We start from the raw sequence: 27,129 nt of genomic DNA on the forward strand, positions 1-27,129 counted from the left end.
TGAGCGAAAGTGCCTACCAGTTGTGTACATGTTTGCCATTTTAGTAAAGTGCATTATTTTGTTGTGAAGCCATTTTTTTTCAACTTTTTAATTGTATTTTTGTTTCTAGTCAGCTGAGTGTTACTATTTTGTTAGGTTTAATTGTTGGCATCTAAAATAGAAGACAATTTTCTTGGTTGCTATTACTTCCGTAAGAAGAATTTCTGAGATACAAGCATTATCCTCTAAACCTCTATACTTAATTTTCCACAAAGATAGAGTGACCTTAATAAAAAAACGAATGGCTAAAATCACAAAATGACTTTATTACATAAAAATCCAACTGGTTAGTGGTTTCATTCCCTTCATGGAACTTCTTTAAGTTGTATAATGAACAAACTTATTTAAATACTCAATAACAATAACATGTGACACAAAACACTTAATGCCTTAACCCTTTCCTTCTAAGAACAACTTTAAGCATTAAGTGTTTTGTGTCACAACCCCACAACTCCACAGGCATCATCATTATCATCATCATCAACAACCCTTTTTTCCCATTTTCTAAATGGGGTCCTGTTGCTACGTAAACTGTCACCATCTTTCTCAGTTGAATGCCAGTCTCCTCCTTTCTTCAATGTTCATGCCTGACTGTCACATCTTCTGTCACACAGTCCATCCATCTCTTTGCTGGATACCCTCAATTTCTCTATTCTTCTTCCTGTCTCTCCCAAATCTTCCTCACCAGGTTGCCTTCAGTTTTCCTGCACATGTGCCAGAGCCACCATAATCTATTTTCTTTGACCTTCTCTGTAACTCCTATGATGTCCTCATTTCTTCATCTATCCCACAGAGTGCATTCTACTACACATCTCGGGCACTTCATCTCCATCACCTCTAGCTTCCTTAACTGGTCTGCTTTCACTGCCCAGGTTTCTGTACCATACAGTAGTACTAGTCACACCAGTTCACAAGTTTATAAGTACACAGACAATGTTTTGGTCAACTGGCCATCAAAGAACACTGATTCCTCCAAGTATGGTTCATATACCCACCAGTCCAAGCGTCCAAATTTCTCTTAAAAATGTCAAGGCTCTTTAACTGCCTAACATTAAAAAGAGCATTATTACATAATTTGATAGCTTTAACAGTTACGTACTGAGCTGTTAATGTACAATTACCCAGTTTAACTATAGTTCATCTGTTGATCTCCATGCTGTACACTGCCTGCAGAACTGGATTGAAAAAAATCTTATACATTAGAATCAATTTGGCACAAATATACCTGTAACAGAAGGTAAATAAATGTAACATCTTACATATGGAACCATACTTATAATCTTCAAATTCATAATCCTTTTAGTAAATTTTCTCTGAATACTCTCCAACATTTTTAATTGACCTTTAATGTATTTACAAAATTGAATTATTATACTCTATAAGAGGCCCAATATAAAGTCTTATACACTAAAGTTAGTATGTTTTCATCTCTTGTAAACAAGTTAAACAGCAAGTATCCCATATGTTTAATTGCTCTTGATGTTATTAATTCAGTGTGATCATTAGAAGAAAAAACGTGATGATATTAGGATTCCTAGGTCTTTATACTCCTTAACTTCACTTTACTGAAAAGACAGTTGGTGGTCATTCATCTAGAAGGAGAAAGCAGTATGCAATAAGTTCAGATAGGCTAGTCACTGTACATGAACCATGAGTAGAAGCTTGACCCAAATGTGTTACAGCATCTCATATCCATGTGAATTTTTCATGTTTTGGACAGGGTATTAAAATATTCTTTCTAAGCAGTGGAAAGGAAATCATCATCAAGTCTTCCCCTTTCGGACTCAAGACCATTCATTCCCTAGTGGTGGGGCTCTACCCAGAACTACTATGCCAAAAGCTGTCCAGAGGGGTCATCATTTAGGCAGCCATGAGGGATACTTGTGTCATCAACAGCTTCTCAGCTATGAGGACATATTTTCTAAATTAATTAACCCCTGTCATGAGCCAGAGAATGTGTGACATGTATCATTCTGGGGACCACTCTGCCTTCCCCTCATGCAGATGCATGCTCCCATGCACTTACCCACTGAAGGCAATTGCCCATCAGTGGTTTAGTGCAGCACATGCTTATCCCTAGGTCACGTCCCACTTCCTTTTCTAAATGACTGCTACATCATGCAACCAGGGAACTACATGTATTACTCTTCTGCCTGGTAGGTCTATGAAGCACTTGATCAATGAATCAGACTCAGGCAGTTTATGATGCAGTCAGGGCTTTATTCATGTTTGCTTTTCAAACCGACTCCCTTCCACTTCAAAAAGAAAATGAAATGTTCCCTTAAATTGCTTAAAATTACTTTTAGTTGTCCAAGGTAATCTTGATTTTTCCATCTTTTATAAAGTGTAGCTCAATTTCTCATCCTCCCTTTCAGGGAGACTCTTCTAATTTAGCATGAAGGTTGGGTGTTACATCTCTCCCTTAATGTTGCCATATTAAGGCCTATAAAATAAATAGCATTTGTGGATATCTTTTTATTCTCATGTAGTTAAACTCCTACAGTACCTCCTTCTTGGAAAAATTACTTGTCAGAATGAAATATATAATGTTAAGTTGTCAATCTCGCCTTCATTCTTGCTTGATGGGTTCGGAGCCGATCCTCGGCTCCGACTCGGCACTTGCTAAGCTCGAGAGTCACTTTTACCAGCTCGAGGCAGCCCCATATCCCATGATGCAAGGCGGTAAGTACCCAGATCTCGTTTGCCGCTTCGCTGATGAGGTCCTCCTTTTACCAGCTCCTGGTAAGTGAATTTTACATTACTATTTTTGCCCCTTTCTTCAAAAAAACTTTATATTTTTAGTTTTTACACAGTTTTAGTGCCTTTCTGACAAGAATTTCCCTGTCTCCTTAAAAACTCTTAGTCAGACTTTCTCCCATCCCATCCCCCCCTTGTTAGGGTGTGTGTGTGTGTTTATTATTGATAGTTTTTGATATATTAAATTTAATTTCTTGGACTGGTGTTGTGTGTGTGTGTTTCACCATGTCTAAAGAAAGGGTCTCAGGCTTTAAGAAGTGTGACTCGTGCTGTCAGAAGATGTCTCTGACAGACGGTCACACTTCTTGCCTTTACTGCCTGGGGCCTCTTCACCTGCAGGACTCCTGTGCTATATGTCACTCTTTCAGCCAGAGAGTCCTGCAGGAAAGAAGAAATAAATTAATTTTGAGGGGCCTTCTTAAGCCGGAGGGCTCTCCGGCTAAGTCGGCTCCATCTAAGACTTCAAAGTCTTCCAAGGCCCAGGCTTCTGTGTCCAAGCCTGTGGCCTCGGCCCCGACTCTTTCAGAGTCGAGATCGGCTCCGGCTGGAGCCGATTGTGGTTTACTCAAACCTTCGGCACCGATGGCTATCGGTGCCGATTCTGGTTCGACCACTTCGGTGTCGGCTCCGATCGGTTCCGACCACCATGTGGCTCAGGCATCGGTGTCGGCTCCGATCGGCTCCGACACCGTTACTTTTGTGGCTGTATCGGCTCTGGCTGGAGCCGATGCGTCGAAGCTACCTGTCGGTGCCGATAAGTTGTCGGCTCCGGCAATTTCTGTGGTTTCATCGGCTCCGATGGTTCCTTCGAGGAAGAGGTCTAGGTCCCCTTCCTTGGAGCCGATACTCTCGGCTCCGGCTTCACCTCTCCTCTCGGAACGGAGCCATCGGAGCCGATCTTCAAGGTCATCCAGGCTTTCTGACCATGATTTAGAGAGAGTGGTCAGTAGACTTCTAAAATCACAGGCACTGGCCCAAATGCTACATAGTCCGTCTCAGCAGACGACTATTAGTCCACACCCCATTGCAGTTCCTCCTTCAACTCTACCCCAGAGTTTGGAGTTGGAGTCTTCGGGAATGGTTACTGCTACGGCTGAGGGACAGATACCCCCTTCTGCTCCTTCAGCCTCTACTCTTATCTCCTCTTCGAGACCTTCCTTAGAGGGATTCGGTGGCCGGGCTTCCCTGGTCTCCTCCGAGGGGGTGAGTGGCATCGGACCCTTGTCCGAGCCCGCTCTTCCCCTTGGAGCCTCGGCCTTGGTGAGCTCGGCTCCGACATCTGCCTCGGAGCCTTCCCTTTCGGTGGGTCCTGGAGTTCCTAGTTCTTCGGAGCGGGTTCTCTCGGACCTCCCTGGGAGGAGCCTTCGAGGTGATGAAGAGTGTGCTGGCCACTGGTCTCAGCCAGCAGTCTGTTCCCTTAGCTCCTCCCTCTATAGTGCCTGTTGACATCTCTGCCACTTCTCTTGCTCCAGGACCCAGAGATCCTCCGCCTCAGGTTTCCCCACTGGGAATATCCCCCTCTTCCGAGGATTCTCCTGATTTGTCGGGAGATCCTCCACGGAAGAGGACCTGTAAGAGGAAACACGTAGACTCCCCCGAGTCTATCACTTCAGATACTGACTTAGATGAGTCAGAGGGATCCCCAAGATCCCCTCTGAGGATGTCTCCTTCTCAGACATCCTAGAACTCCTTAGACAGAGGGGAAACTGGCCCACCAATAATCCCTCTGAGGATGAGTCAGTATACCTGGAGGCGTTTGGATCTCGGCCCTCCACCTCCTGGGTATCTCCGCCTTTCGACCCCCTTATGCAGGTTATTGCCCGAAAGGCGTGGGCTGCTCCTGACTCTGTAGAGCCACTCCCTAGGAGGCCTTCTAAATTTATTACTGCCCCGTCGGACAAGCAATTCCTCACAAAAGGTGTCCCCGCTGATGCCATGGTGGTGGCGGCTGCCACTAAGAAGGAACTTGCAGATCCTTCCGTACCTGTCCATCCTCCTAATAAGGACTCTAGGACCATGGATAGATATGGTAAGCGGATGTTCTCTTCAGCGACCTTTGCTATGCGTTCGCTGAACTACCTATGTCACTTCACCAGACTCCAGAGGGATATCCTTAAGGAGCTAGGTGAAGTAGTACAGGATCCTACAGCTGCAGGGGCTCAAGAAAAATTGCTTCGCAGCTAGGAACCCTTAATTCTATTGCTAACTCCTCCATGCGACTGATATCATATGCTGCTGATGGAGCGAGTAGGGCCGCAGGTACAGGTGTGGCTCTTAGACGCCAAGCCTGGATGCGGCTATGTAATTTTGCAGATCCCTTTAAGGCGTCCTTCACAAACTCTCCCTTTGATGGGTCAGCTTTGTTTGGCCCTCAAGTGAAGGAAACGTTGACCAGGTGTGAGCAGGACGGCAAAACTCTTTCTGCCGTAGGAGTCTGTTTTTCCACCCCTTCTGGACCTTACCCCAAAGGACAGAAGGGTGGCAAAATGTGGTTCCGCAAATCACAAGGAGTCACGCCGGATTCACGTGGTCAGTTTACCCCTAGAGGCAGAGGGGGTAACAACAACAGACGCCGCTCTAGAGGCAGAGGGGGTCCACAAAACCAGGGAAACAGAGAGTCTCTCTCTGACAAGCCCTTTCAGCATCCCTGAGATGTTGCCCGGCTGTCCCTCCTTGGAGGCAGTCGGGGGAAGACTATCGCTGTACCCAGAAGCCTGGCGTTCCCTCACTCAGGACAGATGGGTACAGTCGATCATATCCGAGGGTTACAAAATTCCTTTCGAGGAAAGTCCTTTCTATCCCTCAAATTCCCTTCCCAGACGTACCACCGGTCTAAGGAAATTGCAGAGTTAGAAGTCTTAAAACTACTGCAAAAAAGAGCCATTCAGCCAGTTACAACAGACCATTCAGAGCCCGGAATCTACTCAAGGTTCTTTTGGTCCCCAAAAGACGGGAGACTGGAGACCAATATTGGATCTCAGCAGACTCAACAAGTCTGTGAGGAAGACAAGATTCGAATGGTCACTCTTCAGTCAATTCTGCCCTTCTTACAGAAGGACAACTGGATGTGCTCAATAGATCTTCAGGATGCGTACTATCACATAAAAATTCACAGACGCTCCAGGAGATTTCTCCGCTTTCGGCTGGGGTCCAGTCATTTCCAGTTCAGAGCCCTGCCCTTTGGTCTCACTACAGCCCCCAGAGTGTTCACCAAATGCATGGCAGTGGTCACGGCTCACCTGAGACGTCAAGGATTCCAGGTGTTTCCGTATCTCGACGACTGGCTCCTTTCAGCCACCACCAGGCATCAGCTTGTTCAAGCCAGGGATTACACAATAAATCTTTGTTCTCATTTGGGCATCTCGATCAACTTGAAAAGTCATCCTTATCGCCCTGCCAGTCTATTACTTTCATAGGCAAACTTAAACACTGTTCGGATGTCAGCTACCCTTACAGATCAAAGAGTTTCAGACATTCAAAGTCATGTCAGGATCATTCTAGCCAACAAGAAAGTACAGGCCAGAATGGTTCTAAAGGTATTAGGCCTCATGGCTGCGGCCATTACTCTTCTTCCCTGGCTCGCTTCTACATGCGCCTTCTTCAGTGGATGTTGTTCACTCAGTGGTCTTACCAACAACTTCCAATGCGTCACCAAATTCTGGTGACACAGATTTGCAAAAATCATCTTGCTTGGTGGATCACTTCTCCCCAGATTCACCAAGGCAGACACTTTGTACCCCCATCCCCGGTAGCCACTGTCACCACGGATGCCTCCCTGATCGGGTGGGGGGGTCATTATCAGGGCAGGATGGTTCATGGGACGTGGCAACCGTTCGAATACCACCTGCACATAAATGTCCTAGAGATGAGAGCAGTGCTTTTAACGTTGCAAGCCCTCAACGACTTTCTTCCCATAGGGACAATTGCAGTCCACACAGACAACATGTCTGTAGTTTGGTATATCAACAAACAGGGCGGAACCAAGTCCTACCCCTTGTGTCGAGAAGCTCAGACTTTGGCAATGGGCGATCTCCTCTCATCGGTTTCTGGTAGCAACGCACATCCCTGGGAAAACCAACATTTTAGCGGACAGATTGAGCAGAGCTATTCTCATGCCTCACGAGTGGTCTCTCAAGCAGTCTATAGTGGAAGAGATTTTTCTGGAATGGGGTCGCCCATGTTGCGATCTTTTTGCTACTCTCCAAAACAGCAAATGCCCAGACTTCTTCTCTCTCTTCCCTCTGCCAGGCCATCCCCCCAGAGACGCTCTGACCCAGGATTGGCCCCAGGGACTTCTTTATGCCTTTCCTCCTTTTCCTCTGATCCCTCAAGTTATCCAGAAAGCTACCGTTTTGAGAGCCAAAATGATTCTCATTGCTCCTTATTGGCCTCGACAAATTTGGTTTCCGTTCCTCCATCATCACCTTTTGGTGCAGCCGTGGCATCTGGACCCAGTGCCAGATCTTCTGATTCACCAATCCGGTCAGCTGCACCGATCTATCCCTTCTCTCAACCTCACAGCATGGTTGCTCCACTTCCTTCCTTAGCCAGGCTTTTTTTGATCTCTAACCCCGTTAGAGACATTCTAGTAGCTTCCTTAAAATCCTCTACCAGGAAGATTTATACAAGCAAATGGAAACGTTTCTCTTATTGGGCTAAAGCTAAGAATATTGATCCCTTCACTGCTCCAGTTCAGGCAGTTTTGGATTTCTTAGCGGAGATTTTTCATGCAGGCTCATCTTCTTCCACAGTTAGAGTTCAATTGGCTGCTATCTCGAACTTTCATGTCGGGTTCGCAGATCACAATATTATGTCCCACAGGCTTTGTAGAGCCTTCTTGAAAGGAATTTTCCTCCTGAAGCCTCCAGTCAGGAGTCCTCCTCCTCAATGGGATCTAAATTTAGTGCTGACATCCTTGATTCTCCCCCCTTCGAGCCAGCTGTTTCTTGCTCCCTGAAATTTCTTTCATGGAAAACCTTATTCCTAGTAGCTATTACATCGGCCAGGAGGGTGTCTGAACTTCATGCTCTTTCTGTTCGCCCCCCCTATTTGGTCTTTCACAAAGACAGAGTATCATTGAGAACTAATCCGACATTTTTGCCTAAGGTCGCCTCAAAGACTAATTTGATTCAATCCATTGATCTCCCTGTATTTTTTCCAAACTATTCAAACAGATCGGAACAAAAACTACATTATCTTGATGTCCACCGCCAACTCAGATATTATTTGGACAGAACTAAACAATTTAGGAAATCCGATCAACTCTTTGTTTCCTATGCTGATAACAAGAAAGGCCTTCCTGTCTCAAAAGTGACCTTATCTAGATGGCTTTCTTCTGTCATCTCTGAAATTTATCGGCTCAGGGGAAAACAGCTGTGCTCAAAACCTAAAGCACATTCAACCAGAAGCTTAGCTACTTCTACAGCCTTTCAAGCTAGACTTCCTTTGGACACTATTTGTGCAGCGGCCACTTGGGCCACTCCTCATACTTTTGTTTCCCATTACAAATTGGACTTGGCCTCCAGGGACAGAGCCAGTTTTGGCTCTACAGTCCTCAAGAGTCTGTTCCATTGAGCCACCCAGGATAGAGGTGCTAGGGACGCGGTCCCATCAAGCAAGAATGAAGGCGAGATTGACAACTTAACATTGAGAAGTTAAAGTTATGTACCTACCATAACGTTCCATGTTAGTTGTCTTCTCTCGCCTTCTTTCTTGCGACCCTCCCTCCTTCCCCCAGGCCTGGACAGACCTTTTTCCACAAGGAATTATTATGCTAAAGACCATACAGAGCTGGTCCTTCTTCCATCCTGCAGGTTTTTCTTTCTTCCTTCTTCCTTTGGGAAGTGTTTATGCTTGGTGCTATTGCCCTTTTGTCATCAAACGAGATCTGGGTACTTACCGCCTTGCATCATGGGATATGGGGCTGCCTCGAGCTGGTAAAAGTGACTCTCGAGCTTAGCAAGTGCCGAGTCGGAGCCGAGGATCGGCTCCGAACCCATCAAGCAAGAAAGAAGGCGAGAGAAGACAACTAACATGGAACGTTATGGTAGGTACATAACTTCTCATTTATTTTGGTGTAAGTACAATAACCTAATATGTGTGTGATTACCTGTCTCTCTTGTTTTCTTTGGACATTCATACTTTTTGATAATGTACATTGGTCTACCTTGACAGCCTCTCTTGGCTTCTTATTCAACAGGTAAGGTGTGTTTAGGGATGTTTTGTAATCCCCAGTAGATGACAATTCTACAACTATAGGGATTACTTTTTTGAGATTATGACCAAGCCTATGTTCATAGGTTTATAGGTAAGAGTTCGTCTATCAGGCTTGTTCAATAGTTCCCTCCAGCCTCTTATTTTTCCATCGAAATTGCATCAAAGCTGTGTTGGAGGTGACAGCAGATCACTCCTGGCAGTCTCACAGTTGGCCTAACCAATACCATCCCTCATAATGAGTGAGAAAACAATAGCAGTCTTTTCTATCCTCTTACCAAGCTCCTCCAAAGCCCAGACTCACTACTTCCAGTCAACACTCCATCCTCCTGCAACATGTGCTGGCTGTCTGATCAGATGGTTGTTTTCATTGCTCAGCATAAACTTGACAGTCTCAAATGCAAGCAAACCCTTTTCAGTTATATTTCAGCCTGTAATTGTGTGACTCTGTAAATATAACTCTTCAGAGATCCATCAGAGTTCAATCCACTGCTTAGCACCCTCTGCATTTTTTCTCCTGGGCCTATCAGTTGTGGATGTTTGGGAAGCAGTCACTTCATCAACTATACACATGTTCACTAGACATTACAAGCTGGGCTGTACTTCATAGGCCAGAAGCTTTTTTTCTCAGCAGTCATCCTAGTGGTGATAGCTGTGGCCTTTACCTGTTTGTTTGAATTATACCTTGGTATGTAGCTCAAATGACAAAGGCATATAATGGTGAGAAATGTGTGTGAAAATATAGAACAGTTGTATGAGATAATCATACCTCTCAACATCTCAGTGCAAGAACACTGGACAAAATACAGACATAATAGGGGGACAAAGGCCCAAAATAGGGACAAATTTTAAATATTGCTCCCATAAAATTATACAGATGCTAGAATTACAGGTTTTGAATTATTATGTGTTTTCTGAAGTATTTAGCATTTTTTGTTACTTCAGTCCTCAGTGATTTGCCAGAAAAACAGAAATGTTATGAGTAACAAACCAAAAATCTGGATACTTGAGAGGTATTGAGATAATCAGCTTAAGAGATGATGAATGCATGTATGCATTCACTATATTAGCACCCTTCTTCCATCCATTCCTGTTTGCTGTTTATGGTCCAGTTCAATTGCATTGTTATGGAATGGATGTAGTATGATCGTGGGATGTTTGGCAAGATAATATTGCAACCTGTTTGTTTTACACTGAAAGCACTGTGTTTTTATTAAGTATATGCAGTATGCATATTTTAATGTATTGTTGCTGTTTCTATGATGTGGGTGGTACATGGTCCAGCACTTAGTACTGCTGCCTAAAATTATTTGTTCCCGGCCAGGGAGCTGTCTGTGCACAATCTGCATGTCATTTCTTTGTCCACATGGGCTTTCACTGAACGGGTTGGTTTCATCCCACATTCCTAAGTCATCCTGTTAGTGAAATGGTGATCCTATAGTTTCCCAAAGGTGTATTTGCATTGCTAGATTATGTATGTGTGTGTGTGTGTGTGTGTGTGTGTGTGTGCATACATATGTGCATGTACGTATTTATGTATATGTATGTATCACTATATCTGTATCTGTAAGTGTGCGTATGCACTTACATATATGTGTGTGTGTGTGTTATATGATGGAACAGTGTCCCGTCTGACAGGTTTTCTGCACTGTGCCTAGTGTTTGCCAGGATAGGCTGCATTTTCCTTGCAACCCTCAATGTGGTAATTTGGGTACTGAAGCATGAATAAACATTTCTTTGAAGGACCTGCAGTAAGGTATATTGCTGTGGCCTGATATAGTCATCATATTCACATGGTGGACAGTAACTTATAGGGTTAACTTATATTCATATTAAGTAATAAAACCTACTTTTGATAGTACTATGAAAGATTGGAAAATAAAGTCAATAATGGAAGAGTCCAACTTTTCTAAATAGAAAAACATAAGAATTTTTGCTGGTTGGGATGGGCATGCCTGAGAGGAATAATTCTTTGCCAGGCATTGAGTGGCAGATAAGCAAACCAATCAAGAAGCAGGATTTACAACCTTGCAAAGTCTTGTGAAGAACCAGTCCCTTTAAAGGGAATGTAGCCCAGATGAAAAAGGCATTTGGTTTCAAACACCTGTTTTTATGGTGAGTAGTTCACTCAGCTGTACTTTCCACAATTTTTTTTTGTATTTTTTCAGAGCTAGAATTAATCTTTAGGAATCTTGTTTTGTGTTGTCTGTATTAGTTGTTAAAGTTTGGGAAAAGATATTTATGTCTACGTTCTTCCCATCATACTCCCGATTAGACTGAATTCAGCATAATGTAATACTGAAACTTTCATGGAAAACTGGGTCCCTTTACTGCGTAATGCAGACTATGTAATAGAGGACCATGTCTGTCCTTAGAAAAGCCTCTGTTCCAACGTTATTGACTAGTCATATGTGAACCCTCCAAGTTAGTGGTTAAGTTTCTAGAATGGGAATCAGTCATGTTTAAAATATATTACCTGTCTCAGGCTTCTAAACCACTGCTTGAGGATCAATTCAAGTCATCCTTTTTCATGGATGATACAGTTGAGATGTCACTTCCACTCTCCTGTTCAAGTTAGCTAGCAAATCTGCCTCTCATTCCTGAGGTCCATGGTACTGTGATATGTGTCTAAGCTTATCTTTCTAATCTAATCATATATTTGTTTCTTTCTGTCTGTCTATCTTTCTACCTCTCTCAATTTTTCTCTCAATTAATCCTTGATATAACTGTTTTCCTGCTATTCTGTTCACCCGAACAGCAATGCATGGATTTTTCAAAAGAAAAAAATCCTTACTTGCTCCTTGGCTACTGTTATAAATCAGTATTCATCACAGTTTATATAAATGTAACAACTAAGATTCTACAGTACCAGTCGTGAAACCTTGCATAGGAGATGGACAACTTCTTTAAAGAAAACTGTGGTGCATCACATCCATGTTATAAAGATGGTTTCTGTTTTTTTTTTTTTACATAAAGCTGCATGTTCCTAACCCACCAGCGCAGAAAGCACACGTTACCAGCAAATTTCTGATTCGCAAACACAAGCCTCGGGATGGGGAAGATGAGGTGCAGAAACCAAAAGTACAACTCCTTGTTGCTAAGCCAGCCCCCAGTAGTACTCATCCAAAAGCAATGGATTATTCAGGTGGGTTGTTAAATTTTTCTGCTTGACTGTTTTACTTAGGCATTAGTTTAGACTTTTCAAAATGTAATAATCTTGCAGAGCTACCCAGGTTGTGTCTGTAAATGGTCTGTTGTGATCAGTGTACTACAGTGGTAAACAAAGTAAATAAAAATAAAAACATAAAGATCTGCCTTGCAACACTTAATTTGTGTTGCTGTATCAAAACTTTCAGAATTTATTACTGAAAGAAGTAAAAGTACAAGAAAAAGGTGGAGACTGGATGTAAGCTTAGAAGACATGAGAAGGAACTGATGGTGTTGTTCCCCTAAACTGGAGTAGGGCAGAGTTATTACTGCAGGGGAGCAGTAAAAGAGAAGGGTGTAAATCAGAATTCCACTTGTGTGAAATCAGTGGATTTGGTTGTCTGATTCACTTAAAACATTAAAATGTTTGTTTGTTTCTTTCGGCTTTTCTCGGTTAGGGGTCGCCACAGCGGAACTTTGGTCCGCTAATTATTGGCAGTAGATTTTGACGTGCTGGCTCGCTGGGCCTAAATGAAGGAACGCCCATTTACACATGTCACCACACAAAAGACGCTCTAACTGAGAATCGAACCGGCAACGTCTAACTGTGAGGCGACAACGCTACCGCAGCACCACCACCGCAGTATTAAAGATTGTCAAAACTTATGTGAGATCTGTGCTACCTTGTTTAAAGTCAATGTACCCACGTACCCAGTGAAGAAATAAACACTTGACTAAATAAGTATAATACATTAATTATCCTGACCAGATAGTGTTGATGTGACATGACTATACTTAAAAAGAAGCAAGTACGTCTGAAAACTGGTATTGGTTTGTATGGAGTGTGGTAATAGTGGTGGTAATATGTGTGTGTGTGTGTGTGTGTGTGTGTGTGTGTGTGTGTGTGTGTGTGTGCGCATGCGTCTGTGTGTGTGTGTGTGTGTGTGTGTGTGTGTGTGTGTGTGTGTGTGTGTGTGTGCGTACGTGTGTGTTTGTATATGTGTGGTTTTAATATTTTAGAATTTTCATCATATAGATCATTGCTGCAGTAACTTTAGCTATATGGATTATATCCTGCCAAGGATATAACAACTGGCCAGTTTCAAAGATTCAGGACACCTTCCACATGCCCAAACTGTCAGGCAGCTTGAGCTGAAGTGAGTAAAAGACAAGTTTAGGTGCCAAGCCCTTCAGAGCTGTACTGATGCAGATGAGTACGCTCCTATAATGCTTTTGAGGATTGACGGGCGACTTGGTGCTGTTCCTTTGTTGGGTAGATAACTTCCCTTTGGGACAACAACTTCCACTTTCCGAAATATTGGTTGTGTTTTATATTATACTTTTAAATGGGAGCACAGTTTAAAAGTTGTATAAAGTAACTAAAAAACATTTTTTCTGTGGAGAAATTGTGTTCATTTTACTATTTTGGGGGCTGGCAAAGTGTTTTGTAGTACTTTTTACTGTGCTTTTCTGTGAAAAAAGTGACTTTTAAAGACTTATTACTGGCATTTGCGGCTTGTCTTCCAAAGGAAAAAACACATTTTTCGGCTTGACCATGGAACAAACTACTTGTCTCATGGTCTGTCCTTCTTCCAACCACAAAAAGAAAAAGTTAAGTGAACAGCCTTTGCCACCACAACAGGCTAGCAATATGTCTCAGTTCCAAGTGAGTGACTCTGCTGTGGCCATTTGTTGTTCCACTCATCTTTTATCTTGGATCCCTCTGGTGCAGCACCTACAGCCAATATTGACTGGGGGTTGGCAATGTCCTATGTGGTTGTTGGGGTCCCTTCATTGGGCAAGGAGGAGCCAGTCTTGTTGGTCCTGAGAGAAGAAGCAGGGAAGGTTCGCCTGTTGTGTCAGAGTGCTGTGATCATCCCTGGGGAAGCTGCTGCTGCCGCCATTAGCAACATGGTTGGCCCCATTTTACCTGTCAAAAAGAAACAGAAAACTAAGCATGTGTGAACTACTCCTCAAATTTCTTAGGACAGGAGTAGTTTACTGAGTCTAGCTCAGGGTTTAATTCAGGCAATTGATACTTCTTGTAAAGCAGATTCTGGTAAACTTAAGAAGGATACCTCTTTTACTGAAGAAATTGAAGATTTTGAGTATGAACGGGAAGATGAAGGGATAAATACAGGGTTTTCTCCTCAGATTTCTGATTCAAACTCAGAGGATAGCTCACTTTCTGATTCTCCTTGTGGGTGTTTCTGTTTCTATGAGACTGTGAGAAGTGATATAATATTATATCACCTTGTGTGGTTTGTTGAGGTTCTTGGTTTTATTCATTTCCAGAATACACCCATTCCTCTTGTTCTGTCTGCTTTTGACGATGTGTGTTACTGCCTGCAATTTTCCTGATAGTCAACCAGCAACTTCTAAAAAGGTAGTTAGGATTTATAAAGTTCCTTAGCATTTTGAGTTTTTAAACACTATTCTCAAACCTGACCCAGCACCTATAGGTTTAGTTGATGCGACTGCTGCTAAACACTTAGTTAATTCCAATGCCACCCTTTTTGATACGGATTGGAAAATTATTGCTAAGTATGATAAAAAAGTGTATACTTCTGCAACTTTGATTTTCAGAATTTTGAATTGTCACGTTCATGTGTTAAAGCTGGTTCTGAATAATTATGAAAGTATGAGGAATGTTTTATCTGCAGAAAAATCTGCTTTAAATAACTTAGTTTCTCCTATTGCTCAGGTCACTACTCATTGTTGTCAGTATGTGTATGACTGTGTTGATACTTCTTGCAGGGCTATGGCCACTGGTAATGTTTTGAGGAGGTTTGTATAGCTGAAGTCTCAGAACCTCCAAAATGAAGTTAAAAATGATATTTTTAATTGCTGTTGGATGGAGATTTAGTTTTTGGCACCTCTGCTGCAGAGGTGATCAAAAAGTATAATGAAAGGGGGGAAACACGTCCAGGGAATCTCTTAAGAATTTTCATCCCTCCTTTTCCAAAATTTTTAAGGGATTCTCTAACTCCTCATCCAGTTTTGGCAAAAAGCAGAACAAACAGTCTCGACAAAATACAGGCAAACAGATTCTTAAGAAGAAATGAAAAGGGGCTTCTAAAAGAAGCCTCGAACCTCTTAAACCCAAGGATAGTCCAATAAATCTGAATGAGTATTAAAAAGGCCTTGTGACCACCTCCAACCCTGGCCCCTTTTTTCTTCCAGAAAGTCTGAATCTCAGTTTTTCTCTTTGTCAACAGATAGTTTTTGGCAGATGGATTCTGAAGACCATTCATCAAGGTTACAGATAGCAATGGGAGGAAATTCTTCCTTTCCAGGGGGTCATTCCATGCTGTCTCAAAGGGTGATAGAGCCAGTGCTTCCTTCCCAGATGGGGAGTTTTTTATTTAAGGATGTTCTTAGTGCCAAAAAAAGAAAATGCTTGGAGACCAGTTCTGGATCTTTCTTTCCCAACCTGTTTGTGATAGTGCCCAAATTCAAAATGATGTTACTTTATAACCTGTTACCTCTTCTTCCTATTTTAATATTCCTGGTAACACTGATCTTAAAAATATGCTTATCATTGCATCCTTATTCATCCAGACTTCAGATGTTTTTTGAAGTTTTGGGTGTCTGAATCACATTATATGTTCTCTAACTTACCCTTTGGACTATCAAGTGCACCAAGAGTGTTCACAAGGTGTCTAGCTCCAGCTGCATGTTATTGCATGCTTACAGTATATCCATATTTTTCCATATTTAGGTTCAAAGGATAATACTAGGCTATTGGCCCAGAGGTCCTTATAAGCCTAGCCAAGAATTTCGCCAGTGTTTCCTCAAAGTCAGCACCTGTCCACCTGTCCAGCAGGGACACAGGTGGGATCCCAGGGGTGTATTTTCTGCTTCCCATCCGGTCTTCCAGGTTCCTCTTAAACAGGGCTAGAGAGATACTCTGCCTGACATGGAGAGGGAGTCTGTTCCACAGGTGGGGGAGTCTTTGTGACACAAATCTATCCTGCCAACAAGTTCTATTAATGTCACAGACCAGGTTAAGGCCCTGCGTACGGGTTGCTCGAGTGGAGTTTGTCTTACGGATATGCAGCAACTTTGTCAAGGCTGGGTCTGAGATGGTCTTATATGCCAGACACAGGTCACCTCTGAGCAGTCTGTATAAGACTGAGTAGAGGGACAGGGCTTTTAGCTTATCTGTATAGGATAGGTGTTTGAGAACCTGGAGTTTCCTGGTCAGGAACCTCTGTGGTCTTTCCAACTGCTGCATGTGCTTGGCAAGGTACAAGGGAACGGGGCATTGTACTCAATAATGGGCCCGATAAGGGAGTTGTATAGGGATATTATGACCTCATTTTTCCTAGATGAAATACCCTTATTTATGAGGTGGACCATGTAGTAAGACTTCCGTACAATAGAGGCAACGTGGTGGTCAAAAGTGAGGTTGATATCAACCTGGGTGCCCAAGTCCCTCATGACTGATTGTGTGCTTAGTACATTGTTATTAGTGTGATAATTAGTGGGGATGCCATTTTCCCCAAAGGGGATAATGATGCATTTCTTGGCATTCAGTTTGAGGTGATGCTTCTGGCACCAGTCATTAGTTTGGGTAAGGCCCTCTTGGAGGAAGTTCACATCACTAAGGGAATTTAAGACAGCACTGAGCTTACAGTCATCTGCAAACTTGGTCAGCCACAGACCAGTGGTTTTGGCTTGCATCTCAGAAAAGTATATCCCAAACAGTAGAGGCCCAAGACCGATCCTTGGGGTACACCGCTCATTACGGGTCTACTACTAGAGGTGGCTTCCCCTACTTTGACTGAGTGGGTTCTATCAGTGAGCCAGTTAGCTACCCATCTGGTAACTTATGGTTTGATGCCTAGCTGGGAGAGTTTATCTATTATGCCCGAGTGTGGAATAGTGTCAAAGGCTTTGGCTAGGTCAAGGTAGGCGGTGTGCACTGTCTTCCCCTCATCCAAGGTTTTGGTGACTCTTTCGAAGAAGTCGACCAAGTTTAATAGGCATGATCTCCCTTTGGCAAAACCAAACTATGTGGGATCAAGTGTCCTTGTTTATAAAGTCCATGATAATACGTTCCATGGCCTTGCAGATCAGGCTAGTTAGGTTGATGGGCCTATAATTGCCGTGGTTAGTGGATGATCCACCTTTGTGTAGAGGGATGACAGTGGCTGTCCTCCATTCAGCTGGGATGAAGCCAGTGCTCATGCTTTGGTTGAATAGGGTGTCTAATGGAGCTGAGAGCTCATGTAGGATACAGCTATGGATATTATCAGGTCCCAAGGAGACTGTATTTTTTGTATTTGAGAGGGCATTAAGGACTTGCTCCCTGGTGATGAGGGGAGGGAGGCAGGTGCTAGGAATGTCCTGGTATACTGATGGTGGGACACGGGGGTGAAGTTTTCACTGAACCTGTCTACCAGCAGGTTGGCTGTACCTATAGCGTTCATGTATGTGGTGTTATTGACCACCAGTTCAGAGCAGATTTGGGTGTTACTGTTGATATTGCGGACATATGTGAAGAAGGCCTTGTGATTGTTCTTAGTGGATGTGGCCAATTTGGACTCAAAGTTAGCCTTAGAGGATTTCACCTGTGACCTTGTTTGCTTGTTCAGACAAACGAGAGATTGCTTCCAACTTGGCACCTGCTCCTTCTTGGTCCTGGACAGCAATTTGTTCCTTTTATTATAGAGTTTGTTTATTGCTGCTGTCCATCAGACAGGTTTACTCTTCCTTGAGGAAGATGATTTGGTCCTGTCGGGTATTGTTGAGTCCATACAGCTATGTAGGTGCTCATATAGTTTTTTGGTGTAGGCTTGGACATTGGTGCTAGTTCCAACTGAAGGGGCAGTGGTTGTGAAGCTGCTTATACCTGCTCTTTGGAGACTGTAGTCAACTTTAGAAGACTTGCTTATCTTTGCAGAGTCTTTTTCAAAGTTTCAGGAATCTGTCTCTTGGAGAGATCTCTTACACAACTGGAATTCCAAGAGGACATTCAAAAGTATTCCTTGGCTCCTTCAAACATGGTTGTTTTCCTGGGATGTCAATTAGATACTTCAGTTCAAAGAGCTTTTCTTCCACAGGAAAAATAGATATATATCTAGATCTACTTCTAAGGTTTATTACTTAAACTACAGTCATTGTGACAGAATACTAAATGATTTTGGGTCTTATGGCTTCTATGATTCTCTTAATACCTCTCGTAAGACTCCATATGAAGAAAGCTACAGTAGCATTTGAAGTCTTTATGGTGCCAGCACCAGCACCCTTTGTCTTTTCAAATCCCAGTGCTCCAGTGCTGAGATTTGTCAGAAGAGAAGTCATTTGGTGGAGACAACAGACATCCTTAAATCCAGGTCACCCCTTTTCCCTCCCTGTTTCAAAGCAGTCATTCAGTCTTGTCAGATACATTGGACTTTGCCTGGGGAGCAGTTTCGGGACGGATAAAAGTCCAGGGTGTGTGGGACACCAAGGACAGATGCAAGCACATAATTATCAATGAGATGCTTGCCCTGATCAAGGCACTCAACTCTATGAATCATCTTGTTACTATGGATCTCTTCAAGTTGTTACAAACAATACTACAGTCATGTGGTACATCAACAAGTGGGGTACCAAGTCATAACCCCATTTGCAGACTAGCCATATTAGCTTGGGATATAGCTTCACAGCACAATCTTACTCTACAGGCATCCTACATTCTGTCAGAGCAAAACTGTGTGGCAGCCAAGCTGAGCAGGTCCAGAGCAGACCTTCACAAATGCAAACTAGATCAGAGTGTCTTCCAAGATTTGAGCCATCTGTGATGTCCCTGTTCTGAGACAGTGATCAAGGAGTCTCGGTCCTCACCATGGACACAGGTGCAGGATCTTCACTTGGATTAAAGAGAGTTATACACAGTATTTCCAGATGCAGCTCTCTGCATCAAGCACAAATTTCCCTTAAGAGCACACAGGGAACACAATCCTGTCCTGGGGCTGGGTTTCCCTCTCTCTCCCCAGGCCCCCAATAAGACTCCCCACTGACACAGCTGTAGAGTTGTGTCCTCAGCCGAGTGTTCCAAGCCACATTCTCCACCACTGTGTCTGTGAAACCAGTGCTCTGTGTCCCTGCTCAGTTGACACACACACACACACTCTTTGAGAATTGATTAACACACACACACACACACACACACACACACACACACACACACACACCTGAGAAAGGATGGCACAGATTTACTCGCTATGCCCCCTTTGGCCAGACTATAAGGTAGGTACTGCCACCACAGCACTCCAAAACCAGCCATTTTCTTCAGTCTTTCTTGCCATGCGGTGCCCGAAGCAGAAGCAGTTCGCAAGTGCCGGTCGGCCGACTCCTGAGATTTTCGAAGTCGAATTTCAGATCCAAAGTCTTCAATAAAGCTAAGTACCCCATTGGGGAAACTTTTCTTGCCTCAGACCGATGTCAGAAAAAGTTAACATTTGTATTTCTTGTGGGAAGCAAATACCTCATAAGGATTTTCATTCTTACTGCATACCTTGCCTAGGCCCAGACCACAACGTCACTGGTTGTCGTTTTTGTGCTAGGTTTAATAAGCGTACTATAAAAAGACACTTTGATTTCGCACAACACTACTTCGGTAGAAAATTTAACTACACAATGCAGTCGGAGCAACCGACTACCGGCGTGCTTAAAAAACACAAGGATAAGGTCAGGCAGCCTAGACCCAAGCCAGACTCCGAGGCCTCGGCTGGACTGGTCTCCAGTTCACCGGTCTTCAGTGAGGCTCCGACTCAGCCCCTGACTACCGCAGATTTGGAACCCGAGACCGCTTCGGAGCCTTTGGCGGAGAGCGCTAGGCCGACGCAGCCATTTTGTTTAGCCCCTACTGACGACACTGCAGAAAGAGATGTCGGTGCTGCAGAAACACCTTCGGTTTCTGAAGGCGTCTTCAGACCGACGACGCTCACCATAAAAACGTACCCTAAACTTAAGACTCCTATTAAACCTAAAAAGACTGCACTTCAGTCTCCAGTTCAAGGCCCCATGCCTAAGAAACAGATGCTTAAAATGGCTGAAGATTTGATCTCTTTAATCAGGGGTTCCCAACCTCCACCCGACAAAAGGCCTAGACAAGAGGAAGATTATGCCTCCTCTGATCAAGTTTCTATTTCCTCAGGCTCCTCTGAGGACCAAGATTACTCCTTCTCCCCTTATGAAGATTCTGATGCTGAGGATTCTATTCCCTCAGCTTCTCCTCCTGAAGACTACTCCTTTGGGGAAACTTTACACACTATGAAGGAACATTTTCACTGAGAAGGTCAGGACTACTCTGACTCAAAGAAAAGGCTCAGAGAGTTTCTTTTACTCCCCCAGCACAGACCACTTGCCATCCTCCCAGTTTTAGACATTGTGGATGATGTTTACTTAGAATCTAGTTTGAACCCAGATTCTCTGCCTCCTGCTCCAGCCAAACCAGACAGATACTATAGAGTGCCTGATTCCCACAAATTCCTTTATAAAAGCCCTGTTGCTGATCCAGAGACTATCTCCCAGGGGCCCAAAGGGGCTAAGGCTTCTATGGCAAAAAATCTTGTACCCTCTGAAAGGGACTCCAGAGCACTAGACAGGTGGGGGAAAAAGGTTTACACCTCAGCCACTCTAGCTATGAGAGCACTAAATTGCCAATTTCACATGCTAAAAATCAGCAACTTCTAATGTCTCAGTTAAAACAAAAAATGAGCACACTCCCTCAACAGTCTGAATTGAAAGAAATGCAGGATCTGTTGCATGCAACTGAACAGGTGGGCAAACATACTTTACAATGTGGGTTTGATTCTTTGGAGGCTTCCTGCAGAGCAGCCGTCACTGGGTCTGTTATACGTAGACATGCTTGGTTAAAGGAACAAACTCTGCCTGATCATGTGAAAGCAAAGTTTCTAGATGCTCCCTTACAGCAGGATGTTCTATTTGGAGTTAAGGCAGAAGAAGTCTTAAAGAAAATGGAGGATAAGGCAAAATCTATGCAGACAGTCAAAGATTTTCTACAGGTACAGCCCCCTCGCTTCAGCAGAAATTGGCCAACAAAAAATTGGTCCTTTCCAGCTACTGACAGACCCCAGAGGGGTAAATACAGACATCCAAGAGGCAGAGGACAACCACAAGCCCAATACAAACCTTGACAATGGGGCACTGCAACACAGAAGGGAGGAGAAGACAGGTCCCAAACTACCAGAAGGCAAACTCAATGACTTGCACCTCATCTGGCCAAGCAACACTCTCTTGGCAGCTCCCTTGGGAGCAGAACTCGCACTTTTTTCAGACAACTGGCACATTGCCACAAAGGACAAATGGGTCCTAGACATAATTTCACGAGGATACAGATTCCATTTCCACACCTTGCCAATGAAAAGAGGAATGCCAAACCTGCCACAAAATCAGTGGGCAGAGGCACAAAAACAAATTACAGCTCTCATGGACATGAGAGCCATTCAACTGGTACCTACACGAGAGCAAGGCCAAGGATTTTACTCAAGACTTTTTCTAGTCCCCAGAAAGGATAATGCCTGAAAACCAATTCTGGACCTTTCAATTCTAAACAACTTCTTACAAGTACCCAAATTCAAGATGCTAACACTACAGCAGCTTCTTCCCATTTTGGGCAAGAAAGCATGACTAGTAATGTTGGACCTCAAGGAGGCATACCTGCATGTCCCTATCAGACAAAGTTGCAGAAGATACCTCCGTTTCATTGCAGGTTCAACCCATTACCAATTCTCTGCACTGCCCTTTGGCTTATCTACTGCGCCCAGGGTCTTCACAAAATGCCTGGCACCAGTAATTGCATACTGCAGACAAAGAGGAATTCAAATATACTCATACCTGGACGACTGCCTCATCCAAGCAGAAAGCAAGGACATCCTCTTACAACATCTGGCTTTTGTAAAACATCTTCTAAGTTGCCTGGGGTACATAGTAAACGAAAAGAAATCAAAATTAGTACCCTCACAAACTATGACATTCCTGGGTGCCAGCTTGAATACAACGGCCCAGAAGGCTTATCTGACGCCAGACAAACAACTACAACTGACTCAATATTTCAAAACAATGGCAACAAAGACCCAACTCCCTGCAAGAAAAATTCTGCAGGCCTTGGGCTTCATGGCATCTTGCATACTACTAATACCATTTGCAAAGCTGCATATGAGGAAATTACAGTGGTACCTAAAAAGCGTATGGTCTCAACACAGCCACAGCTTGGACACAATGATATCTATCATTCCTTGCCTACAACAGGAGTTTCTGTGGTGGTCACAGGCATGTCACCTCAACAAGGGTCAGCCTTTCACCTTGCCCCCAGCCATGCAAACTATGACAACAGATGCATCGGACTACACCTGGGGGGCACACATGGCAGGACAGTGCGTTCAAGGTGTATGGACTGCAGATCAAAGAAATCTGCACATCAATCAAAAAGAGATGCTAGCTGTACAGAATGCTCTGACAGCCTTCAAGAACCTATTACATCCAGGACAACTTACAATAAGGACGGACAACACCACAGTAATGTGGTACATAAACAAACAAGGGGGTACACACTCCTACCCTCTATGCAGGCAAGCAATGATGTTGTGGAACACAGCACTGGCTTACCAAGTTCAGTTACAAGCTCAATTCCTGCCAGGAAAAAAGAACACATTGGCAGACAACCTCAGCAGAAACATCATGGATCCTCATGAGTGGAAAATGGATCCACAAGTATTTGCAATGATAACTCAAAAATGGGGCCTTCCAGACATAGACCTGTTTTCCAGCCCCCAAATATATCAGCTAACAAAATTTTGTACAAGGACACTTCACCATCAAGCTTGAAAAGTGGACGCACTCTCATTCAGTTGGAAAAACCTGACAGTATATGCCTTCCCTCCATTGCCTCTCCTCACAAAGGTGCTTCTGAAAGTCAGAAAGGAGAGACCACGACTGATACTCATAGCCCCAGACTGGCCACGCCAACACTGGTACCCACTATTAAGGAATATGGCCTAGGGCCCACCTTGGATTTTGCCACAAATTGCCCATTTGCTCACACAGCAAAACAATCAGATTCTACACAGCCAGCTCAAAACCTTAAATCTGGCTGCATGGCAAATCAACTAAGCATCCAGCCAGCTCCTCTTTCCCAAGCAGTTATGGATGTTATTCAGGAAGCTAGGAGGCCCAGCAACAGGAAGGCTTACTCGGACAAATGGAAAAGATTTTGCGCCTGGAACCAAGCTAAAGGCCAAAACACACTTCAGCCTCACATGCCTCAGATTCTACAGTATTTAACTGAGATGTTGCACAAAGGACTTTCTTTTTCTTCCATTAAAATCCATGCATCAGCTATTTCAGCCCACTACAACACGGATCCACCCTTATTTTCACATCCACTTCTAAAGCAGTTCCTCAGAGGGGCAAAAAACATTAGACCCCCCAGGAGAGCACCTACACCAACATGGAACCTCAATTTTGTTCTGGAAAAACTAACACTACCTCCCTTTGAACCAGCTTTCTCTGCAGATCTACAGTTTCTATCATGGAAGACTGCCCTGCTGCTAGCAATAACTTCAGCTAGAAGAGTCTCAGAGCTGCAGGCACTAATGGCAGTGGAACCTTTCCTCATTTTCCATCAAGACAGAGTTTCTCTATGAACTAATCCTTCCTTCATGCCTAAGGTGGTTTCCAGTGTGGCTTTAAATCAAACCGTCCACTTACCCACCTTCTTCCCAAATCCACAGAACAAAGGAGAAAACTCCTGCATTCCTTGGACATTCACAGACAACTTAGTTACTACTTGGATAAAACTAAGGTTTTCAGAAAATCTGACCAGCTCTTTGTATCCTATGCTACAGCTTCACGAGGGAAGGCTATATCAAAACAAACCATTTCCAAATGGATAGGACATTGCATTCGTTTTTGCTATACCCATCGTGGAAAACCAGTTCCTGCTACCATTAGGCCCCACTGTACCAGGGCAACAGCTACATCTACAGCCTTCCTCAGGGAGGTTCCAACCAAGGAGATTTTGGAAGCTGCAACTTGGAGTTCAGTACACACCTTTACCAAACACTATCACTTACCACTTTACTCCAAGACTAGAGCTGGCTTCGCCACTGCAGTTCTTCTAGCCTCCTCCAACCCTCTATGACTCCTCCACCCATTCTTAGCTTTGGGATTCTACCCAAGTGTGATGACTGCAGCAGGGTAACACGATGAACATAGTACAGTTTTGTACCTACCATAAATGTAGATGTTCGAATGTACACCCTGCTGCAGTCCAGGTTACCCTCCCTCCATCCCCTCTGATCTAACTGGCTAAATCTCTTCAATTCCTTCCTGATGTATTTGCTTATAGCTGGAGGGATTTTGTGTTGGTGCTAAAATTTCTTAAATTGGTAATAATTACTGACCACCTTTTTGGGAGCACCTGACATCTGGGGCAAGAAAAACTGAAGAAAATGGCGTTGGAAGGGAAGAAGCGACAGCAACTGACGCCGGTCCAAGACTTTGGAATTCCGGCCGACTGTGGGACCGCCTGATGACAGGATAACCCAAGTGTGATGACTGCAGCAGGGTGTACACTCGAACATCTACATTTATGGTAGGTACAAAACTGTACTTTATCAGTCCTGACTCTCCATTTTAGGAGATTTCATTTAGTGATACTGTTTCCAGAGTGATGGAATAATGGGACTGTGCTCAAGTGTTTGATGGCCAGAAGAGGTACAATGAGCTTTTGCAAATGGAGTCTGCTAGGTCCTCTGCTGTTCCTCTGGTTTTTGCTGCCTTGCTGGATGCTTTTTCTACTGCCTCTCAGGCTCCTGATTCTCAGCCCCTGCTCCTCCCAAAAAACTGATAGGTTTTATAAAGTGTCTGAGGACTGCAATTTTCTATATAAGTATCCTTCTGCTGACTTCTCTGTGGTGTCAGTGGCTTCTGATAAGCCTTCCAAATTGTCGCCATCCACTAAACTGCTGCCATCTGATAAGGATAGCAGAACCATGGAAAGACTGGGTAAGAAGGTGAATACTTCTGCTACCCTAGCCTTTAGGGCTGTCAGACACACGTGACTAGGTACATTTTGGCTCTTCTATCTCAAGCCTATTAGGCTATTTCTGATCTCCCTGATTCTGAGGGGAAGGCCTCTGCTTTCCTTTGCTTGGAAAGTCCTCTGAAATAACCTGCCATTCTGTTAAATGCAGCTGTGATGCAGCTAATGCTTCATCTAGGGCTGCTCCTTTTGGGTCTGTTTTGAGGAGGTATTCCTGGCTCAGACTTCAGCCTTTACCTGATGATATCAAGGCTAAACTGATGGATGCTCCACTGAATAATAAACATTTGGTGTTACTGCAGCAGATTTGTTTAAGTCCCTGAAAGAAAAGGGCAAGCATACTTGTGTTTCCCCTGTGTCCAGGTTTCAGAGGAATTATCCCAATAAGTCTGCCTTTCTTTGTAGGCAGTCTTGCCCTCCCTCAAAGGTAAAAAGGGTGGTAGAAGCCTCCTCCTGCTAAGGCTACACAAACTCCTTCTACTCAGAACCCTTCTTTTCCTAACAAACCAGGTGCTGTCAGGTACAGGAAATTTTAACCCTGCCATTTTGGCCCAGGATGATTTGACCCCAGCACTAACAGATTCCGAAACTATATCTGCAAAAATACGGCTGTAGCATTAGTATAGTATAAAAACCAGAACATCATCTACAAAACAAAGCAACCATTAATAACTTCATATACACTACATAAACATTAAAATCTGCTAGATTCAATACCAGAACTGACAGTAGCACATGACAGTAGAAGATTAAGTCAAAGAATACGAACCATACAAAATAATGTATTGCCAGCATGAAATCTTGCTAAAATACATGCTTGAACTGATTTTACACAGAAAATGTATTGCCAAGATTAAGTCTTGAGCTCCTTGTTGTGCTACTGTTATGAGACGCAAGACAGTGTGTTGCTAGTAAAGCAGAAGAAATGTAGAGTTTCATCACAGCACACTAAAAAATGTAACTATTGCCACCTGCTGGTCCCCAGTAACATAGCAATAATAAAATTGATAAAAAGTAGTTCTTTTGGTACACACACCTCGGAGAAGAACCGCAGTTCAACAAAATAAAATCAAAAAGTTTATTGTAATAGTAATTAAGTGCTTTCGTCCTGTTCTAATCACGACTTCTTCAGAATAAACCTAATTCACAAGAACAACATTTAAATACCCTAATAAATCATTGAATAATGACACCAAAAAAGTAAATCAAAGTAATTTAAAGAGAACTTGTCCTTCGTAAATATAAATAACCACTACAATAAAACACACATAAAAAACATAAAATCTTAAATAATAAAGAACTAAATATTATTTGTTTTGCCTAACTTTGAAAAGACTTATCACAGGGGCATTTAACTATATTATAACTATACTGTATACCAACTAGTTAACACAGTAAGCATGTATATCGACCTACTTTCCAAGTTTTGATGTTCTACATTTTAAAATGGGTTTAACTGAAACATAATCATTCAGTCCTGGGACAGTAAAGGCATTCAATTTATACTGCCAACAAGTTTCCCTGTAATGAAGCTAATTCGCCCAGTCTCCCCCTCTGGGGTCTATTTACCCGTTCCAAAATAGCAAATGAAAATTCAGTATGTGTTTGTTGCACCAAAGTGTGTTTGAACAATGCATTATTAGATTTTTTTTGTCCTAATACTGTAAATGTGCTCATATATACACCTGGTCAGTGATCTGTGTAATTTTTTTTTAGGAAGAGACTATTACAGTAGGTAATAACCTTCACAGTAACATTTATTTTAAAAGAAGTAACTGTTTCAGCAAATAGATTGTTTATTTAACTATGTTTAGGGGATGCACATGTTTTTATGTTGGGAAAACTGAAAGATCAGTGAGCAAGCATACAGCTTACTGTGTTAACTAGTTGGTTTACAATATAGTTTTAGTATT

General features: G+C 43.2%; 1 protein-coding gene across 1 annotated transcript in view; it reads left to right on the top strand.

Moving 5' to 3' along the window:
* Positions 1–27,129, top strand: part of LOC122817266 (MYCBP associated protein) — a 2,683,797-nt gene that overhangs the window by 545,590 nt on the left and 2,111,078 nt on the right. The window contains exon 3 of the mRNA XM_044090481.1: positions 11,986–12,154. Within this exon, the coding sequence (XP_043946416.1) occupies positions 11,986–12,154 (169 nt within the window). The remainder of the gene's footprint in view (positions 1–11,985; positions 12,155–27,129) is intronic.

Source organism: Protopterus annectens, chromosome 12.part0, assembly GCF_019279795.1.
Source record: "Protopterus annectens isolate FY-2018-M chromosome 12.part0, PAN1.0, whole genome shotgun sequence".
Classification (NCBI taxonomy): Eukaryota; Metazoa; Chordata; order Ceratodontiformes; family Protopteridae; genus Protopterus; species Protopterus annectens.